Below are 21,603 nucleotides of genomic sequence, written 5' to 3' on the forward strand. Positions count from 1 at the left end.
ATGTATGGGAATTATCTTCCAAGTTTTATTTCCCCAAACTTTGTATAAAAATTATCTTTCAAGTTTTCTCCCCACAAACTATGTATAGAATTCATGATATCTCCTAAAATTAAAAAATACTTCTTTTTATATTCGTCCAATGTTCACAACTCTACTTGCGACACAGACCTAAAGTTCTTACAAACCAAAATTTCTATTATATAGAGTAAAGAAAAAACTGTCCCAACACATCTGGATAATGAAGAGTGCATAAAGAGTGACCATACACTATAGAAGTGTACAGCCAATGTTTCTAATTTATTTTTATGAGACGTCACAAATATAATGCACACAATACTATACACTAATCCGTTTATCTTGCACACATGAGCACACATTAAGATATACAAAAAGCACACTTTCTAGACATTCAAATCTGGCTCTTAACTTGAAAAAGAAAATGTGCTGCCATGTAAGATTGCCATGCTTACCATTTCCATCACAGTTAGTACAAAGTATGCTTCCCTTAGTTGGAGGAGTACTCTCAGCAACCTGAGAAGGATCATTAATGACAACGGCCCAAAATTAAACATGGGAATGTGAAACTGAAGAATGGAAACAAATATTATAATCTTTAAAATACATCCCCTTAATTTTCATGCATCCTATGATTAGTATGTACTATCAAGCCTGAAAATATATACTTTGTGTCTTCTGAAAGAAAATTTTCCAAGTAAATAGGTTAACAATTTTGAAAGTTTCCAGCTACTCTATTTCTTGAATGTAAACCTTATAAAAGAATAGTTAATTCTATGAATGATAAACGTTTTCCTTGATTAATGAAGTCAAATAGCCCATAGCATTGTATTGTCCAATCCACAAGGATCTACCATACCCGAACTATTAGTTTTAAACAAAGCATGGAAAATATATGCAAGGTAATATTATTATCTTTTTTTTAAATGACAACACCTGTTAGTGGATCTTCAGGAGTTCATCCCTCTCTTGAGGCCAGGGCTCTGATTTAATGGAGAAAACCAGAGGTTGGATGGGTCAAAATCAATTTTGATGGGATCTCTAAAAAACCTAGGGTCTTTCCAGGGCTGGATTGTTAAAGTTGTAGCTTCAGTCGGATTAATTTGATCTGAAATACATTGTTGTTATTGTTAAATTATCAATTTTCTATATATGCTTGTTCATGTCATATATATATATATATATATATATTATAAACTATAATATATATATTATATTATAGATAATAAATATATATTTTATATTATATATAATACAAATTATTATTTTTAATATATTAATTAAATGATGATTAAACCTTAGAGACACGTCTCCTCTCATATTTATATGAGATTCAAATCTGCATTTGGAATATATCAATTACAATGGCCATGTTAGTACATTTGCAGAAAACAATCCTATGAACTTAACATAGTATCAAAGCTAGGCTGCAAATAAATAGCCATTAAAATATTGACTTGAGAAGACTTGGAGACTAAATTGAAGATGGGTGAATTTACAGTAAAGGGAAAACATCATACCAATAACTGGTACATTTCTAACGCAAGAAACAACACAAACTACACCATTGTTAAGAAGAGGAAATGTAGGAGTTCAGAATCCAACTCCGGAAATGCGCCAAGATCACCTACAGTGCAAATAACTTGCTAAAGAGAAACCTAGGAAGCAAAGAGCTTGAAGCAAATACCGCACAAGAGAATATTTCACCATAGGAAATTAGAATTGCTATGTGAATGGATTGAATTTACAATGAGAGAGAGGTTGCTTATAAAGACCTCAAGGAAGCTTGTAGAACAAGCTTGGAAGGTGGTAGAAGATAAGGTTGACAACTAAGCGCACTTTCCACAAAAAGGTGGAACATGTTAGAAGGGAACAAACTCCCGTGTTGTCAACAACTTATCTCTACAACTATTTACTACATGCATTTACCTAAGTAAGCTTAAGTAATAGAATAAATAATTAATTAATTATTTACTCTAACACCCCCCCTTAAGTGCAACTTAGGGGAATGCCTTAAGCTCACAAAAACTAAGATGAAATGCAGGATGGGTCCTGGCAACAAGGCCATGTTAGGTACCCATGTACAATGCAAGAAAATGCAACCTCTGAAAATGGAGAAAGAGGGAAAACCACATGGGAAAAACCCTCCTCCAAAAAGAGGTAAAAACAACATGCTAAAAAAAATGAAGTGAAGGAAGGAAGGCCTCAACCAATCCCCCCAAGGACAACTTCTGTAACCCCAAGCATAGACCGCAGCTGAAGATAGCGGGGCGATGCAAAAGGTTTAGTGAAGATGTCTGCAACCTGACTGGCGGTAGGAATGTACTCCAATGCAATAACACCATCCTGGATCAATTGACGGATGAAATGCATATGCAACTCCATGTGCTTGGTACGCTAATGCTCCACCGAGTTGCATGAAATGTGGATGGCACTCTGATTATCGCACCACAAAATAGTGGGACGATCGGGAGGAAAGCCAAACTCAGTCATCAACTGACGAAGCCATAAAGCCTTCTAACTAGCAAGAACTACGGCCCTGTACTCAGCCTCTATAGATGAAAGTACTCGAGCATGCTACTTCTTGCACAACCATGTGATCGGACTTGAGCCAAGGCAAAACACAAAGCCAGAAGTAGACTTTCGATCATCAACATCATTGGCCCAATCAGAGTCAGTGTAGCCAACATTGTGTGGAGTCCTCGAAGTGTAGTGAATGCCATACATGAGTGTGCCTTGAATGTAGCGCAAAATACGCTTGGCAGCTTGCCAATGACTCTCATGAGGGTCCTGAGAAAATCAAGAGACTAGGCCAACTGCAAAAGAAAGATCAAGGCGCGTGTGTGTCAGGTACAACAGGCTACCAACCAACTACCAATACAAAGTAGCATCCACTGAAGGTGAAGAGCAGGAGGTAGACAAAGTGACACCTGACTAAAATGGTGTAGGAGCAGGCTTACAATCAAGCATGTGAAAGCGACGAAACATGTCAAGAGCATACTTCTACTGATACACAAAAATCCCAGTAGGAGACTGACCAATTTGAAGACCAATAAAGTAGTGCAGCAAACCAAGATCAGTCATCTCGAACTGGTCCATCAGTGCATGCTTTACATCCTGGAGCATGGATGACGAGCTACCTATAAGGATAAGATCATCAACATACAAGACAAGAATCAGAATCTCATCACCAAGACGTTGTATGTACACTGTGGGATTGGAATGGCAGGGAGTGAAGCCTGTAGATAGCAAAAAGGAGTCCATCTTCCCATACCAAGCCCGAGGGGCTTGTTTGAGACCATACAATGAATGTCGAAGCCTGCAAACCAAGGTAGGATCCTGCACAAAACCTGGAGGCTGCTCCACATAAATCTCCTCAGTGATATCACCATGTAGGAAGGCACTTTTCACATCCATCTGATAAACTGGCCATCCTTGTGAAGCTACGAGGGATAAGACAAGGCAAATAGAATTCATCTTGGCGACAAGGGCAAAAGTCTCAGAGTAATCAACACTCTCAACCTGTGAAAAACCCTTCGCAACAAGACAAGCCTTATGCTTATCAATAGAACCATCAGTAGCATACTTAGTACGATAAATCCACTTACATCGCACTAGCTTTCTCCCCTTGGGAAGAGGACAAGGATCCCATGTGTGATTCTTCATCAAAGAAGAATATTCCTCCTCCATTGCACTGTCCCATTCAGAATGTCCTGTCGCTTCCGCAAATGTCTGAGGATCAGAACTAATAGCATGACTAAGAAGACTAGAACTTGTAGTGTGAGAACGGGTGCGACGGGAAGTGGATGGGTCACTAGCTAGAGATCCTACAGCCTCAACTGTAGCTCGAGCCCATTTAGGCATCTGGGGAAGGTCCTGTGGCGGAGGTAAATGGGGATCACCATGATCATCATCCTCATCATCTGTGGAACAATTTGCAAATGAAGAGGGAGTAGTGGGAGCTGAAGGAGGCGTTGGAGGCGAGGAATGAACTGTAGGAGAGCTCTCATCAAACTGGACATCCTGTCGAAACAGGACCTCTCTGGAATCAAGATCAAATAACCTGTAAGCCTTTACATCCTCCCAGTAGCCAACAAAAATCAGTGGTCGGCTCTTCAGTTCCATTGCTTTCCTCTGAGCATTAGGTACAAATGCATATGTTGTACTCCCAAAAACTCTGACCGACGATACATCAGGCTTGACATGGGACCAAGCCTCCTCAGGGGTCATATGTCGAAGTGCCTTGTGAGGCATCCAATTCTGAATGTAGCTGCCACAATTGATTGCCTCTGCCCAAAAACATGAATCCATCGACCTCGACTGAATCATGCAATTTGCCATCTCCCAAAGGGTTCTGTTCTTCCTCTCGGCCACACCATTCCGCTGAGGAGTGTAGGGCACTAAAAGCTGATGCTGAAGACCATGCTCAGAACAGAAATCTCTGAAAGCCTGGTTCACATACTCCCCCCCATTATCCGTGCGTATGCGCTGAATAGAAAGCCCAGTCTGCTTCTCTACAAATGCCTTGAGGAGTCAAAGACATCAGACTTGTACTTAAGAAAGTACACCCATGTGCGATTGGAGAAGTCATCAATGAATGTAAGCACATATCTAGCACCCGAAAAAGGAGTAGGAAATGACATGAGGTCACTATGAATCAACTCCAAAGGTGTAAAGCACGAGTGGCTCGTCCATGTGGAAATGAATCCCTATGTTGCTTGCCAAGTGCACATCCCTGACAAACACCATCTCAACAAGAAATCTAGGGAAGCCCAAGAACAAGTGCCTGTGTGCTCATCTGCTGAAGATATTTGTAATTGACATGCCCAAAACGTTCATGTCAAAGTCTGCTTACTAAATCTGCATGTGCAACTAAGCATGAATCTGTGTCATTAGAAGACTCAAATCCATCAAATCTGTAGAGGCGAGATGCAGAGTCAACACTCCCAGTGGCCACAATCATCTTCGGATCATGCAAGTCTTGAATAACCACATCATGTGGTGAGAACTCAACTGTCTTCCCAGAGCCAGAGTGGCAAATCTGATAGATAGACAAAAGGTTCATCAAAATATCAGGAACACAAAGTACATCCTGTAGAGAGCCCCCGGCCAAAGCAACAGTACCTAAAACCAAAACTGAAAATTGTGTAGAGTTTCCAACTGCAATCTATGTGGTGGCACAAGGAGCAAGTGAAGTAAGCAACTTAGGAGTGTTTGTGATGTGGTGAGAAGCCCCGAAATCAAGAATCCATGAAGGCACTAGAGTCGTAGCTCGAGCAGAAAGAGCATGACCTTTCCCTGTAGGTGGAGATGAAGACTGAGGAGCTGAAATCTGATGCTCTTTCATGGCTTCCTCTAAAGCCTCCATTCGTTTCCAACACCTAGAAACTAAATGTCCATCTTTCCCACAAAAACTGCAGTTCTCACTCGATTTCTTCTTGGTCTTGGAGGTACTCACCTGACTTGGAAGAATCTTTACCCTTGGGAGGGTTTGCTGGAGGATTAGCTGGAGGCTTAGGATCAGATTTTGATGTGTCTTTCTTCGATTTGCCTTTCTTCTTTGATTTCCCCTTAGAATTTTGAGCAACCAATGCTTGGCTGGAAGAGCCAGAGGCATCCACCTGTTGGATCTTTGCCTGTTCCCTAGTCAACCCGTCACAAAATGTCTTAAATGTAGGCATCCTATGTCTGTCTCCAAGGGCATCCATGGTGGAGTAGAAAGTAGAAAAAAAAATCTAATACTGCCCCTTCAGCTTTGAGAGTATCAAGAATATGCACTCATCATCAATTTTGTTCTTCCCACATCCCTGTAAAACTGCACGTAGGGATTTGAACTTCATCAAAAAGTCCTTAATGGTGGGAAAGTTCCTTGGTGACAAAGAAGTCAACTCTGCATCCAACTGAAGTGCCCGGAACTCATTCACCTAACCAAAAAAAGTCTAAAATTTCTACCAATAAGCCCGTGGAGTAGTCAAACCATCCAAGTGAAACAACAGACTGTCTGAAATGTTAACTGCAATCAACCCCATGGCTTCATCCATTTTGTTCCTGTGCAGTAGAACCTCAAAAGGTCGTGTAAGAACAGGCTGATTCTCATCCAGACAAGACCATAGACCTCTTGACATGAGAAGCCTAGTCATTTGTGCCTTCTAGGTGTGGTAGTTGTGTGGTGTGAGACGGGTCATAGATGGATTCGCCATTGAGAGAAAGAAAAAAGACGGAAGTAGAAGGGTCTTATCTGAAACAAATTACAGAAAAGAAAATACAATACAAGTATATCCCTCAAATACCACAAAAAAAAACTATGAAAAGCAAAAAACTAGAAAAGAACCTAGATTTGTTGATGCAGAGGAGGAAACACAAGCCTCTACCTTGACACCAAAAATGGGAGCTCAAACGAACTCGAAATCTAATGAAACCAGTACCATTCTCTCTGTCTTTGAGTCAGCTTTCCTGCGCTTCTTTCGGATTGGAAAAAGACCTCTGTATGCTCAAGTTATGGCCAAAAAACTGACTGCTGCTACAAAAATGCACTTTGCTAGAAAATTACAAACTGTCTTAAATTTGACAGCCATACAGATGTCACAAGACATCACCAGAAAAAATTTGGTCGCCAGATTGTTGATGTCAATAGACGGAATGATGACGTCACCTCGCCGAAAAATGATGTCAGCACGAGGTTCAGCGGTGATGACATCACTTGCCGGAAAGATGACGTAATCCTTCAGAAAGTTGATGTCAACGCATTCGATCCGTTAAATGATGTCACTGTGCCGAAATCTGGCGTCAGCAAGTCGGAGTGGCCACAAAGCAGCGAAGGAGCTGAAACCAACGCCCAGGAGGAGAACTCGACGACACCGCTAGAGCTAGCAGTGGTTTGGTGGCTCCCTAGCGAAGCAGAGGTGGAGCAGGCTCTGGGTGTCACTATGGCTGCGAAGACGGAGCTGCCACCGGCGGAGCAATGTGCTGGAGGCTGGCCGGTGGCCGCGCAGTGGCACTTCGGCGCTGCTGCGGTGGCTACCCTTTTTTTTAAAATTTTGTTAAGCTTCTACATCTGTACAGTCCGTACGACTACAACCAGAGAGGGCTAAAAAAAATTTCAAAATGCCCTGTGTCCAAAAACGAAAAGTTTTATATGAATCTTGGTTGTAAACGGCCTTTCGGATCCAATAGCAGCATCCGTTTGGCCCCAAGATGCTTCGAAAAATTGCTCTACCCCTGAATTGAAGAAAAATTGCACAAACAAACTAGGGTTTGTGACTCCAATTTACGGCTTCAAAAAGCCTTCGAACAAGAAGCAACAGGGAGACTCTGATACCATATAAGAGTTGAGAATCCAACTCCGGAAATGTGCCAAGATCACCTGCAGTGCAAATAACTTGCTGAAGAGAAACCTAGGAAGCAAAGAGCTTGAAGCAAATACCGCACAAGAGAATATTTCACCATAGGAAATTAGAATTGCTATGTGAATGGATTGAATTTACAATGAGAGAGAGGTCGCATATAAAGACCTCAAGGAAGCTTGTAGAACAAGCTTGGAAGGTGATAGAAGATAAGGTTGACAACTAAGCACACTTTCCACAAAAAGGTGGAGCATGCTAGAAGGGAACAAACTCCCGTGTTGTCAACAACTTATCTCTACAACTATTAACTACATGCATTTACCTAAGTAACCTTAAGTAACAAAATAAATAATTAATTAATTATTTACTCTGACAAGAAACACCGCCAAAGATAGAATAAAAGGAGTGGACAGATAAGAATCCGTAATACTACTTGTGCAATATTTATTATAGAGGTCGATAGTATTAATATGATCGACTTCGGTGCCTAATCAACTGGTCTCCTCGTTTAATAATGATAATATAACTTTAAAGATTTCTTTATCGATAGTTTTGTCCTCATCGATGATTGTTGAATCATCAATAGCCTAGGATATAATTACTGCACATCTTATGCCCTTTCGTCATCGTGCCTCCCCACTATAGTCAATCGCATCTTTATTAATTAAACTTGCTTCAAATATCAAATTATTATCAGGTAAGGCCATGGTGTTGATGCAATAATCTTTGAACGTGGCCGTACAAGAGATGGTTGGTGCTTGCGATATTGAATCAACAGCCTTTGTATAACATTCAACTCCTATTAGTAGTTGATGGAGTCAGCTTCAAAAGCTGCTAGACACATATATACTTCATGTCGTAGGCATGATAAGGGAATAAAGGAATATTAATAAACAATGGACAAAACATTACACAATTCAACCTTACTCTGAAGCAATTATAAAATAATTAAATGGATAAGTCACAGAGAATCACATCTACGAGTCAACGTTGTTCTCACATCACGGACAAAAAGGAGAGATGCACAATTTAATGAAAGGCAAGAGCTATGCATAGAAGGGGATGGAATCAGTAGGGCTTCTCCCCAGCCTTTGAATTGTACATATTCACCGTTATGGATAAGCATCGTGTGTTATGAATAATCATTGTGCATTATAACTGGGTAGAGTTCATAGGCATCTGTTCTTCTATGAATCATATATGGCACTTCAATGCTAAGAGTTCTTTGCTACGTGGATGTTATCACCGTCATCATATAATCTAGAGTTATGGTTGGCTCCATGAATATTCAGCATGTGGTGTAACAGCAGTTCCTTGCTCTCCCGTGCAAGGTGCTTTATTCATTTTGTACCATAGAAAATATTGAGGTAGGAAAGATTGTGTGCCATTTTTTATCCAGGTGGACCTTGAAGACCTTAAAAATTCAGCCCACTTCAAATCTCCCAAAATTGGCATCAATGCATAGAGCATGGAAAAATATTCATGATGCAACTTGAAGTGTGTCAAAAGAGGTTCATTTTCTTGAGATATGCTTGGTCAAATAGGAGTAGCAAAGGTTGACCAAAAAGGTGAAATTTGACCATCTCCAAAGTGGTCAACAATGGGTTTTAAATTAAAGAGCTCATTAAGAGCTTTCCAATGGCATTCATTTCATCGAAAGCGGAGTTCATTTGTGAAAGTTATGGTCATTTGAAATTGGAGGAAAAATGCAAATTTTGATGATGTCATCGTGATATCATCATCCTCATTTTATGCTCTTAATAATATAACAAGTTTTAAAATAACGTATAAATATAATATGTGGTTAATATGACCCATATATTATTATGATTATTATTTTATAAAAAAAGGGAATATATATTGTTATTTGTTAAGGGGTTGGTTTATTTTGTATGGCTTAAAATTATAAAGCCAAAAAGGGAGGTTATTTACTTGGATATAATTTTGGATGGGTTATTATATTTCAGATATTATAATGTAAGTCCAAAATTATAAGGATCATTATTTTCAAGGATAATAGTAAAATTGGGAGATTTGGGTTATTTGGTTATTTTAAATAAAGAAAATAGTAATTATATTGGTTATATGATTTTAAACCAAATATAGCCAATATCAAGTATAAAAGGGGAATTATTTTCCTTTGAAAGACAAGCCTAGAGAGGAGAAAACTCTAAGGAGAAAATTCTTGTAAAAAAAAGAGAGTATTCTTATTTCTTAAATTCTTGGAGAGTTATTTTACTCTTGATAAAGAGTTTTAGGGAAGTGAGTTTTTCTTGTAAGTAAGCTAAGTGGTCTCTTGAGAGATAAAAACTTGGTGAGTTCCTTGAGAGAGTTTTCATGGCTTTTAAAGTCATTTTTGTAAAGGCTTAATACCCATTGAGAGAGAGTTGCAGTTTTATTACTTAGCATTGTAAAAACTAGTGAAAGAGCTTTGCATGAACATGTTGCTAACAAGTTCCTGTCATCGTAGTGTGGAAGCGAGAAGCAGATTATAACTCCATGGAAAACCATGGTGATGTATGAGTTTTGCATCATAATAATGGCATCGATCTTGCGACTTTGCCGATCCAGAGACGTAGCCAGAGTCTGGTGAACTCCGAAATCAAATCTTTTGTCTCTTGTTCTTTCTGATGCATGTTTTGTCTACTTAGTTATTTTCCGCATTTCTAAGTATTATTTGCTTAGTTCATAAGCAACATCAGTTACGATCTTTCTATTATATCTATATCCTAGTGAATCTTGAAATTCTAAGTGATTCATAACAAGGAGTTTATAGATCAAGTTTTGTATCAAAGCTAGTCTGACAAGTTGCAGGTTATGAGATACTTGGAGCAAATTCAATAAAGGTGAGGCAAGATGGCTTCACGTAAGGAAAATCAGTTTCCTTTTGTCTTTGATGCAGAATTTTACAAGGAATTCATGGTGATGAAAGCCAAGGTTGATGAGATGTACGAGGAATGGAAGTCTGAAAAAGAAGGCTTCTCGAAGGAAGCTAAAGATGCAGACTCGGTTGAATTTCCTCATTCTTCTTATTCTCTTGTTTGTTCTCTTGGTGATTCTCATAAACAATCTCAAAATGGTGGATTGAGGTTGTTAACCAAGATGGGCCACAAAGTAAAGGGCCTTGGAATTTATGAACAGAGTATTGTTGAACCTGCGAAGGTGAAAGCTAGATCTCGCTATGCAAGATTGGGGTATGGTGAAAGAGAATGCTCCCTTGTAGTGGATGCAAATATTTCTCTTAAAGAAAAACCATCTCAAGAACAATCTATGAGAGACAATGAAGCATCATCTTCAAGCAGTGCTGACACATGCAAGATGTCCAAGAGAATAGTGAACACAAATTCTTCTCAGCATGCATGCACCAAGGGTGACCATGAAAGGTATAGAAAGCCAGGTAAATCCAATATTTATTTTGATTATAAGAAAGTTGGCAATGTAGAAATTTTATGTTTTAGAAAACCATGCACATGTTGTGGGTTGAATAACCATACTATTGCCAAGTGTTGGAAAAGAATGGCTTTGTACAAGAAGGTCAAGTCAACCAATAAAGGGACAATGCATAAAGACCCATCTCCAAATCAGAAGAAAGAGAAGGGCAAGAAAAGCTGGACGTTGAAAATACCTTGCTCTTCTTGCAACAAAGATGGACATCAAAAATCTCATTATTGGAAGCTTCATCTAGAGCTTTGTCCAAAGAAGGACAAGAAGAAGATTGTAGTTGATTCGCCATTGGTGAACACTGGGCAAATGAAGAGGCTCATTTATGTGAGAAAAAATTCTTCACTCATGTCTGTAAAGGTGGGAAAGCAAGGTGATTGAAAGCATAAAAATGATATAGTTGCTTGTATGCCTAACCGTCATGTGCCTCAAGGATCATCAATGCCACAACATGAGGACTTGTTGTGGAAACCTATTATGAGGATTAAGAGTATTGTTAGCTCATTGTCATTATCATCTTTGTATTTGTTAGTGTTGCTAATGTGTTGTAAATGGATAGTAGCTAGGGTAATGAATACAGAAAGATGTGGGAAAATGCAAATGGGTAGCAACGTGATTGCAGTTTTCATAATTATTGTACAACTTTTTGGTGAAGCAGGTGCACAAATGAGGTGGATAGATACTAGACAAGTGGGAAAGTGTTTCTCTCACTTATTGTTTGATTAAGAACCTTTTGGAAGTCCAAAAGTTCCTTTAGTGGAGAGGAATGATCCAAGTGGATCTTGAAGACCTTAAAAATTCAGCCCACTTCAAATCTCCCAAAATTGGCATCAATGCATAGAGCATGGAAAAATATTCATGACGCAACTTGAAGTGTGTCAAAAGGGGTTCATTTTCTTGAGCTATGCTTGGTCAAATAGGAGTAGCAGAGGTTGACCAAAAAGGTGAAATTTGACCATCTCCACAGTGGTCAACAATGGGTTTTAAATTTAAGAGCTCATTAAGAGCTTTCCAATGGCATTCATTTCGTCGAAAGCAAAGTTCATTTTTTAAAGTTATGGTCATTTGAAATTGGAGGAAAAATATAACATCATGATATCATCATCCTCATTTTATGCTCTTAATAATATAACAAGTTTTAAAATAAAGTATAAATATAATATGTGGTTAATATGAACCATATATTATTATGATTATTATTTTATAAAAAAAGGGGATATATATTGTTATTTGTTAAGGGGTTGGTTTATTTTGTATGGCTTAAAATTATAAAAACCAAAAAGGGAGGTTATTTACTTGGGTATAATTTTGGATGGGTTATTATATTTTGGATATTATAATGTAAGTCCAAAATTATAAGGGCCATTCTTTTCAAGGATAGTAGTAAAACTGAGAGATTTGGGTTATTTGGTTATTTTAAATAAAGAAAATAGTAATTATATTGGTTATATGGTTTTAAGCCAAATATAGTCAATATCAAGTATAAAAGGGGAATTATTTTCCTTTGAAAGACAAGCCTAGAGAGGAGAAAACTCTAAGGAGAAAATTCTTGTAAGAAGAGAGATTATTCTTATTTCTTAAATTCTTGAACAGCTATTTTACTCTTAATAAAGAGTTTTAAGGAAGTGAGAGTTTTTCTTGTAAGTAAGCTAAGTGGTCTCTTGAGAGATAAAAACTTAGTGAGTTCCTTGAGAGAGTTTTCATGACTTTAAAAGTCATTTTTGTAAAGACTTAATGCCCATTGAGAGAGAGTTGCAGTTTTATTACTTCGCATTGTAAAAAGTGGTGAAGGAGCTTTACACGAACATGTTGCTAGCAAGTTCCTGTCATCGCAATGTGGAAGCGAGAAGCAAATTGTAACTCCATGGAAGACCATGGTGATGTATGAGTTTTGCATCATAATAATGGCATTGATCTTGCGAGTTTGCAAATCCGGAGGCGTAGCCAGAGTCTGGTGAACTCCGAAATCAAATCTTTTCTCTTGTTCTTTCTGATGCATGTTTTGTCTACTTAGTTATTTTCCGCATTTCTAAGTATTATTTGCTTAGTTCACAAGCAACGTCAGTTACGATCTTTCTATTATATCTATATCCTAGTGAATCTTGAAATTCTAAGTGATTCATAACAAGGAGTTTACAGATCAATTTTTGGGGTGACTAGCATAAAATTTAGAAATTTATACCAAAAAAAATGAAGCGTCATCTCTTGAAACCAATGTTGTCAATAAATAAATAAAACCAATGGCACTTGAAATAAATACGGCTCGCATAATATCTAATCAATAACTATGAACATGTATACTGTCTAGACAGCAGCAGTTGATGACAGGGATGAATAAACAGAAAAATACTATTTCACAATATCCACAATGCCAAGTAGCACAACTTCATACTGAAGTGATTTCGAGTAGACATAAAAAGTTGGCACACGATGCCAGATTGAACTACATTCAACAAGGTGGTGAAGCTCACACTAGCCTCATAAGATAGAATCTCTATGTCTTCGTATTTATATGTGTATCAACTTAGAAGGGCATGACTAAGGTTAAGAAGTTTAGATTAGACTCTTGTTGATTGTCTTTACCCCATCTTGCATTGTTAACATGCATACCAACACTTATCCAACCATTCTCACACTGTGGATGACACAAATTTGCTCAAGATTTTATGTTTACTTTGCACAAGAGTTTCTACAAACTCCCTCATTGGCATATATAGAAGACATCTGGCGGTGATGACATGGTGCTAGGCCATTCTGTCGAACATAATAGTACCCATCACATATTGTATTCTTTGGTGGTCTTCTCAACTTGGCGCAAGCATTCTGTCAGAGATCACTATGATGGATGTTCATTAATTGGTAAACTCTTTATTAATATCACCTTGATATGGGAGTCGGCATGTACAAAGAATTTTGATCAGATGATATACTTCAATTTTGTATAGACACAAACACAGAGGACACGTGCACGAGTATAGACGCAAACACAAAAAACACAGGAACAGGCACGTACACAGACACAAAAGCAGAGTATATGTAGACACAAATACAGCCACAATCGTGAACAAGTACAAACACAGGCACAACCACGGATATGGACATGTCCATGGACACAAAGATGGGCATGGACACAGACATGGACATGGACACTAACATGAATATGGACATGACTACAAATGCGGACATAGAACAAATGCAAACATAGACAAAGACACAAACATAAACATAGACAAGAACAGACACAGACACAAACACAAACACAGACAAGAATAGACATAGACACAAGAATAGTCATGGACATAGACAAAGAAGGATCTAATCGTAGATAATTCCTCTAAATATCTCCTGGATCACAAATCCTCCCCCAAATCTCACATTGTCGTCGATCCTCAAAGATATCAATGTCTCGAGTCCCTAGAATCTTGTCATCATGTCATTTCATCACTCCCTAAGAATGGTATGGAACCTCAATGTTCATCTGCATCTTGTTCGTCTCATATGGTTGTCATTCTTTCTAAAAAGCAATAACCACTTCCACAACATGTTACATGAAAGGAATGACTCCATACTCAACCAATTGTAAGCTTGCTCCATGAAAAGGATTAGTAGTCGAGCTTGTGTCTCCTTGATCAATCAATGTTGAGTTTGCAAGTTTCATCCAACCATCACTTTACCTTTCTGGTTGTCATATAGGCTTAGGTGTTCTTCATGTGTTTGTGCAGTAACAAAATCTAGCAGATCCTTGTGTGACTGGAACAATGTTGGGATTATGTCTTCATCCTCCTCATTTAGTGCATCGTTCTTATTGCCCTCGCCTACATTCTCCCACTTGTGAAAGTAAAATATTATTTTTTCTTCACAATGCTTGAATACATTATTGGCCTATTTACATGCTACAATAGAAGGAACGCATTCTAGATTGCTAACAACCCATAGCATAGATATGATAGGTTGGGATATTTCCTCCATCTCTTCAATGCATGAAATCATTAGGCTCTCCTTAGAAACCAAAACCTTACTATCATTGTATTCCTTGATTGTGACCAAGAAGTGATGAAATGTATCAAGGATCAAGTCTTGCAACTCCAAATCTAAGAGGAGGTTACTTTAACATTTGCACAATTCTCCCATATTATAAATCTTCAGCCAAACGGATCACCATTGATGTCATCAAAGCTTTGAAAGTTGTCAATAATCAAGTGCAATACCTTTGTCAAGGTGTCATCATCCTACGGTGCTCTAGGAGTTGAGATTCTCAAGATCTCACTTAGACATGCTGCAACTGCCAACTTGATTTCCTTGTCATGGTGTCTCAATAATCTAGGTTGACTAAAGGCATTCCTAACCAAAGAAAGGATTCTCTGTATAAATCTTGAAGGTGATCAATCCACCTTACACAAACATACTTCCAATAATCTAATGGAAAATCAACACCATCGTTGAGCTCTTTGCCAATCTTCAGCCACCACTATACATCACAATTGAGCACCATAGTGTGATCCAAATCACAACAACTCTCAATCATCCCAATAGGCTGGCAAGATCATCAGCTCTAATATCACTATAACGTTTCATCCTCCGTCTGGCAGGTTACCACCATATGACGGGCCTCTTTGCCCCTGTTCAAATGACATCAAACCATCAACACCAACTCTACACAGTATTGCTATATATATGGAGATGTGTTGTATGGTGACTTCCATAGTTGGAAAACTCGCCGAGTTTCCTAGCTCGGCGAGTTTTTCACCAGTTAACTCACCGATTTAAAAACTCGGCAGACTGGTAAAAACTCGCCGAGTATTCGGCGAGTAATCGTGAAAAACTCGGCGAGTTTTTCATAAAAACTCGCGATTTACTGGTGAGATTTTCGCCCGCGGCCTGTGATGGATTAAAGCAGCAATAAATGTGTTTTTTCTCATTCTTTCTTGTATTTGCATTGTTTAGAGCCTTGAGGAGTGAAGAGAAGAAGGTTTGGAGGCATTCTTGGCTGATTGCAAGTGATTCAAGGCGGATTTGAGTGGATTGTAGAGGATTCTAACCGATTTTAGAAGACAAATTTCTTTCCAGGTATGTTCATCTTATCATTGTTTCAAAACATTTTATAGTTTTATAACAAATGTTCTTTTGTTTTTGTTATTGTTAACTTGTTTGTAAATGTTTTCAAATCATTTAAAATCATTTTGAATCATTTGAAACCCTAGCTTCTAAGGATATGGTTGAAGTTTGTTGTTTGCTAAGGATATGGTTGAAGTTTGAAGTTTGAAACTTTGAATCATTTGAAACCCTAGCTTCTAAGTTCTAACTTTGTTTATTCATTTTTCTATATATTTATGTGTAGGGCAGTGGTCAACCATTAAAAAAATGACAAACCCGCAAGAAGAGTGGCCACAAACACCATGCCCATATGGATATATAGGCACTCGGCCTAAAAATGCAAGAGATAAGGCATGGCAGTATGCCTATGAAGCTCCAAATCCAAATGATATTGGGAAAGTGATATGCATTCCTTGTAAGAGAATTATTTCTGAAGGCATAAACTGCCTCAAATACCACCTTGCAGGCATAAAGAAACATGACTCAAATCCTTGTCTCAAGGTAACTGATGAAGAAAAAAGATTCATCCATGCCCTACTTGCAGCTGCTGAAGAGAAAAAATTGAATAAGGAGAGGGCAAAATTAGCTATGAGGGCAGCCATAGCTGAATCAGAAAGAGCTCCTTTTGATATGCAAGAGCAAGAAGAAGCACTTGAGAACATACCAAGATCTCTTCGTGGCCCACGGATCCGCAAACAAAATTTCTCATTTACCGGTTCTACTTCTTCTACATCTCCTACTTCTTCATCATCACCATCCGGATCCCCATCAGGGATAGGTGGTTATTTTGTGCCCAGGAACACACCTGGAGCACAGCCATCATTAGAGGGCACTGCATGGTTTAAGGAGGTGCATGAGCAAACTGATATTGCAGCAGCTGATTTTTGATTTTTCAACAATATCTCAATGAATGCTGCTGATAGTCCCTATTGGGTCAATATGGTGAATGCAATGACAATATCAGGCAAAGGGTACAAGCCGCCTAATCGCAAGGATATGAGTGGAAGGTTAGTATTTTACTATTTAGTAATTGTAAATAATTGTGATTCACTTTAGTTCATTGTTATATTTTAAATCTTAATTTTTATAACTTATTTCCTAATTTTTTACTAACACTTACACTTTATTTAATATTACACCTAAATTTTGTAGGTTGCTTGACAAAGCGGTTGGTAGGGCAACATTGTTGATAGAAGACCAAAAGAAAGAGTGGAAGAAGTATGGCTGCACCATTTTATCTGATGGGTGGATAGATGGAAGAAGTAGAACCATTATTAACTTCTTGATTGCTTGCAAAGATGATGTGGTGTTTTGGAAATCTGTTGATGCCTCCAACAAAGTAAAAAATGCAGCCACATTGGCTTTAATGTTGGAGAATGTTGTCATGGAGGTGGGAATAGAGAATGTGGTGCAAATAATCACAGATAATGCGGCAACATATGTGGCAGCAGGTAGATTTAATTTTTTATATTTGAATCAATATGAATCATGAATGTAATGCTATGGATAATGGTATTATTCAATTTAGATTTGATGTAATTTGTAAATACTAAATATGGAAAGTTTGTTACTGATTATTGATTTTTTGCTAATCTTTTAGGTAGAATCCTCCAAGAGAGGCATCCCACACTTTTTTGGTCACCTTGTGCAGCACATGTCCTTGACCTTCTTTTGGAAGACATAGGAAAACTTGATTGGGTGAGTCCAATTGTGGAAGATGCTAGGCGAGTCACGAAATATATCTATAATCACCCATGGGTTCTCAGTTTGATGAGAAAAGCCACTAAAGGCAAAGATTTGATGAGACCTGCTATGACAAGGTTTGCAACGGTCTTCTTGACGTTGCAAAGTATTCTTGACCACATATTGGCTTTGAAGCAAATGTTTGTGTGTGCTGATTGGGTTGCTTCACCTTACTCAAAGAAGCCCGAAAGAGAGGCTGTGGCACGAATAGTGTTTGATGATAGCTTTTTTGCAAAGGCTAAGGAGATTGTGGAGGTAACTTCATTATATTTTTAGTTTATTCAAGTTTCATTATCAATTCATAACTTACTATGTTATTAACTAATTTGTATTTTTCAAATTTCAAATGTAGATGTCTCTACCCCTGGTTCTAGTCTTGCGCACATGTGATGGGCAGCAATCTCCAATGGGAGGTCTTTATGAGGCCATGGATAGGGCGAAAGAGGCTGTTAGAAGTTACTATCACGGGGATAGTCTCAAATTTGACCCCATTTGGGAAATAATTGATAGGAGGTGGAACAATATGCTCCACCAACCTATTCATGCAGCAGGCTACTTCCTCAATCCCAAATTCAGGTACTATGATAATTGATTGTCCTTGAAGTTGGGATTTTAATAAGTCTTTATTTTACTTTACTTTTTAAGGTTGTGTAGTAAGACTTGATATCATTTTCTATTTGTTTTAGGGCTGATGATTCCTACTCAGATCCTAATGGAGAGGTCATGGAAGGTCTCTCTAAATGCATTGAGAGAATGATATCAAGTGAAGAGGAGAGAGACCTTATTGTGACCGAACAACAAATCTATGTGGAATCAAGGGGTCCTTTGTTCTCTTCTATGCTAGCAAAGAGAGCAAGATCTACTCAAGCACCAGATAATGCGTCAAACTTTAAAAATTTTGCTAATTGATAAGTTGTGCTTCTAATTTTTTTTTTTTTTGCTTTATAACTTTTTTAATTTTGTTTTGCAGATGCTTGGTGGGCAAGTTGGGGTGGCAATACCCCCAATTTAAGGAAATTTGCTCTCAGAGTCCTATCCCAACCTTGTAGCTCATCCCATTGTGAGCGCAATTGGAGCTTATTTGAGTCCATCCATACAAAGAAAAGAAACAGATTGACTCAAAAATGGCTTAATGACCTTGTTTATGTGCACTATAATCTTAAGTTGCGCATAAAAAAGGCACAGCTCTTAGAACTACCTGGTCCGCTTGATCTAGATGAGATAGATCCTTATTCTGATTGGACAGCACAGGAGCCAAGTCCATTGTTTACACCAGATGAGATCGCTGATTTGGAGAGGCAGGCCATGGAGGGGGAGGCTAACACTGATTTTCAGTTCACTATGGATGACATTGAGGATGAGGACGAGGATGATGACGATTCAGGCGAGGATCAGGCATTACCATTAGGAGGAGATGCATCCTCTTCTAGGACGCCAAGCCAATCAGTAGGGACGTCGAGTGAGGGGGCACAACCACAGAATTCACAGTCACGCAGCTCACGCCCTATCCTAGTGCGGGGCACTTCTTCTAGGACTAGACCCCCTTGCTTTCTTGCTAGTGCAAATGGAAAGAGGAAGATGTGATTGACATTGTCACATTGTATTGACGTATTTAGACTTTTAGTATTTACTTCTAGTTTGACAGATTGAAACTATTTAGTAATTTACTATTTTGCTTCCTACCATGAGCATTCTGCATGAGAATGCAATTTTGTATTATGCATTTATATATATCTAAACTTCGTTTCTTTCTTTTGTATTGTCTTTAATTAACTTATTAGATGCATCTTCTCATTAAATTTTGCAAAATAAATGTATTTTTAATTAAATTTCAGCGGTTTTTTAGGTTCCCGAGTTTTCCTCGAGTTTTTTTTTTAAATCACCGAGTTTTTCCCGATTAAACTTTTGGGGGGCTTGGCGAGTTTTTGCATTTGGCGAGTTTTCCAACTATGGTGACTTCATCCCACCGTATGGCAACTAGGGGTGCCACTTGTATGCTAGTGACATCTCCCTTCTGTTGAACACAATTATCTCTTGTTCATATGGTCAAACTGGACATATGATGATCTCCTTCTATTTCATATGGTGATTCCTTTGATGTCGTACAATGACTTATTTCTAGCAAGTTATGTTGAAAACTTATCAATCCCTTAGTAAGGCAGATGCCCATTAGACAAAGGCTCTTCCCTTCGGATGATATTGCTATGATATTAATGGTTATTGCAATGTATAGAATAAAAGAGATTTAATGCTACGAAGTACACACCAATTATTGTACCGAGAAATTCTTCAAATTCAAATAATGATATTGCTTCAGATTTTTCAAGTCTGAAACCAACAAGCAGAATGAAATAGGATGAGGATCGAATCCCACCCAACACTGTGATAGCCAAATAGGGAAGGTCTTTTACTTCCGAAATGGTGAAACAAAGCAAAACTCCAATTGGAATTTGCAGTACAATAAAATAATTGAGCTCACATGAGAAAGACATTCTGCTCACTGGTCATAAATACCCCTACAAAGTAAACTCCTGAGGGTGCATAATAAGTGTTGACATGACAACACATACATCTATAGTAAAAATTAAAAATGTGCCCAGGATATAAATAAATCAATGGGGACCCCAAATGCAAACATTTTTATTTTATTAATTTGGGTCCCCATATTTATTAATTAAAGTAATTATTTAAAGGTCCTTTTTATTATATTATTTAAATTTTGGGACCAATTAATTAATTAATTTAATTAAGTTATTACATTAAAAGGTGAGAAAAACATAATATCAAATATAGGTCAGGACCTAAAACATGAAATGACCCTTGCTATAAAGGTCACTAAAATCCAGTGATAAACCGTGACAAATTCTATTCTTATAGTCTGAGTTGTACTATGAAAGACAATGTACTATGAAATTTTGTCATGCAAAGGGGAATATCTCAGATAATTCATCAATTAGTATAGATGTAACAAAGCAATAGATAATAATGCTAATGATGTTCAGGAAAGAATTCTTATTACAATCAATGTTTCATAATTCAGTAATCAAGCAGTGAACCTGGACTGTATAGGAATAGAAAACCTGAGATTGCTGGCTCCATTAATCATTACGAAGGGCTGTTGATTTTATACAAATCTGCCTAATCTTGAATGGTAGAGGGACTGATGTCGCTAACTTACTACCAAGCCTCTGTCCCGTCTAAGCGTAAATCTTCTCCAGTGTTGGTTACAGTACTTGTCGATTCTGGAGCTCTGCAGTTCGTACCCCGCCAGGTCTCTGATTTTAAATCGGTGAATTAATGCTTGACCTGCAATTTGTATGATTGAATCCTATGATGGATTTCCGGATTGATTGTGATTATTATAAAATACAGATCGCAGCTTGCAAAGGTGCCTGAACTATTGAAGGCCGAGCCTGCTGGTCGCAAGGGAAGTTGAAGCTGATAGGACTTGCGAGGATGAGTAATATGCACCGTGAGCAATGCCGTCTTGGAATCAGCGAGACTCTACCCCGCAACCAACCCTTGAATATTCGTCGTAAACTGTCGGCTAGTCCAAACGCATAACCTTCTAATGTAATTGGTTCTGTTCTCGATTTCGCATGTCAAGTTTTGATCTTCGGCTTGACCCTGAGGAAAGTTTGTCACCTGCGATTTTATGAATCGCGACCTGTCACCTCTGCTTGCATGGATACTGAGTCATATATTCCGACCTGTGTCTATTCTTTGTTTCCGCTACTTCTTGCGACACATCTTCAATAAACTCCTTGCGTTGCGGGTCTTGAAGTAACTGTCGATTTATCCAAACGACCCGTATAACCTTCAATGACAGGTCATCCTAGCCGGACCTGGAATTCACATGTCGAATCTGAGCCGAGAAGGATTCTGAAGAAACTGCCAACTCGTTCAGACCGCATATCCTTCTACTAGAACTGGCCCAATTTCCAGATTTCGTATGTCACAACTCTGA

General features: G+C 38.3%; 3 protein-coding genes across 3 annotated transcripts in view; 2 read left to right on the forward strand and 1 right to left on the reverse strand.

Annotated features, from left to right (window-relative positions):
* Positions 1–21,603, reverse strand: part of LOC149553152 (DnaJ/Hsp40 cysteine-rich domain superfamily protein) — a 118,967-nt gene that overhangs the window by 59,531 nt on the left and 37,833 nt on the right. The window contains exon 3 of the mRNA XM_089788652.1: positions 471–531. Coding sequence (XP_089644778.1) covers positions 471–531 — 61 coding nt within the window. The remainder of the gene's footprint in view (positions 1–470; positions 532–21,603) is intronic.
* Positions 15,678–17,281, forward strand: LOC149553153 (uncharacterized). The gene is made up of 2 exons (XM_089789841.1): positions 15,678–16,900; positions 17,046–17,281. The coding sequence occupies exon 1, from the start codon at positions 16,161–16,163 to the stop codon at positions 16,779–16,781; it is 621 nt and encodes a 206-aa protein (XP_089645967.1). The 5' UTR covers positions 15,678–16,160; the 3' UTR covers positions 16,782–16,900; positions 17,046–17,281.
* LOC149553154 (uncharacterized) lies at positions 18,006–18,568 on the forward strand. Its single transcript, XM_089789842.1, has 2 exons — positions 18,006–18,212; positions 18,323–18,568. Exons 1-2 carry the CDS (start codon positions 18,043–18,045, stop codon positions 18,543–18,545), a joined length of 393 nt encoding a protein of 130 aa, XP_089645968.1. The 5' UTR covers positions 18,006–18,042; the 3' UTR covers positions 18,546–18,568.

Source organism: Cupressus sempervirens, chromosome 6 (genome assembly GCF_028749045.1).
Source record: "Cupressus sempervirens isolate cs-2001-9-10 chromosome 6, ASM2874904v1, whole genome shotgun sequence".
In the NCBI taxonomy this organism is placed as follows: Eukaryota; Viridiplantae; Streptophyta; class Pinopsida; order Cupressales; family Cupressaceae; genus Cupressus; species Cupressus sempervirens.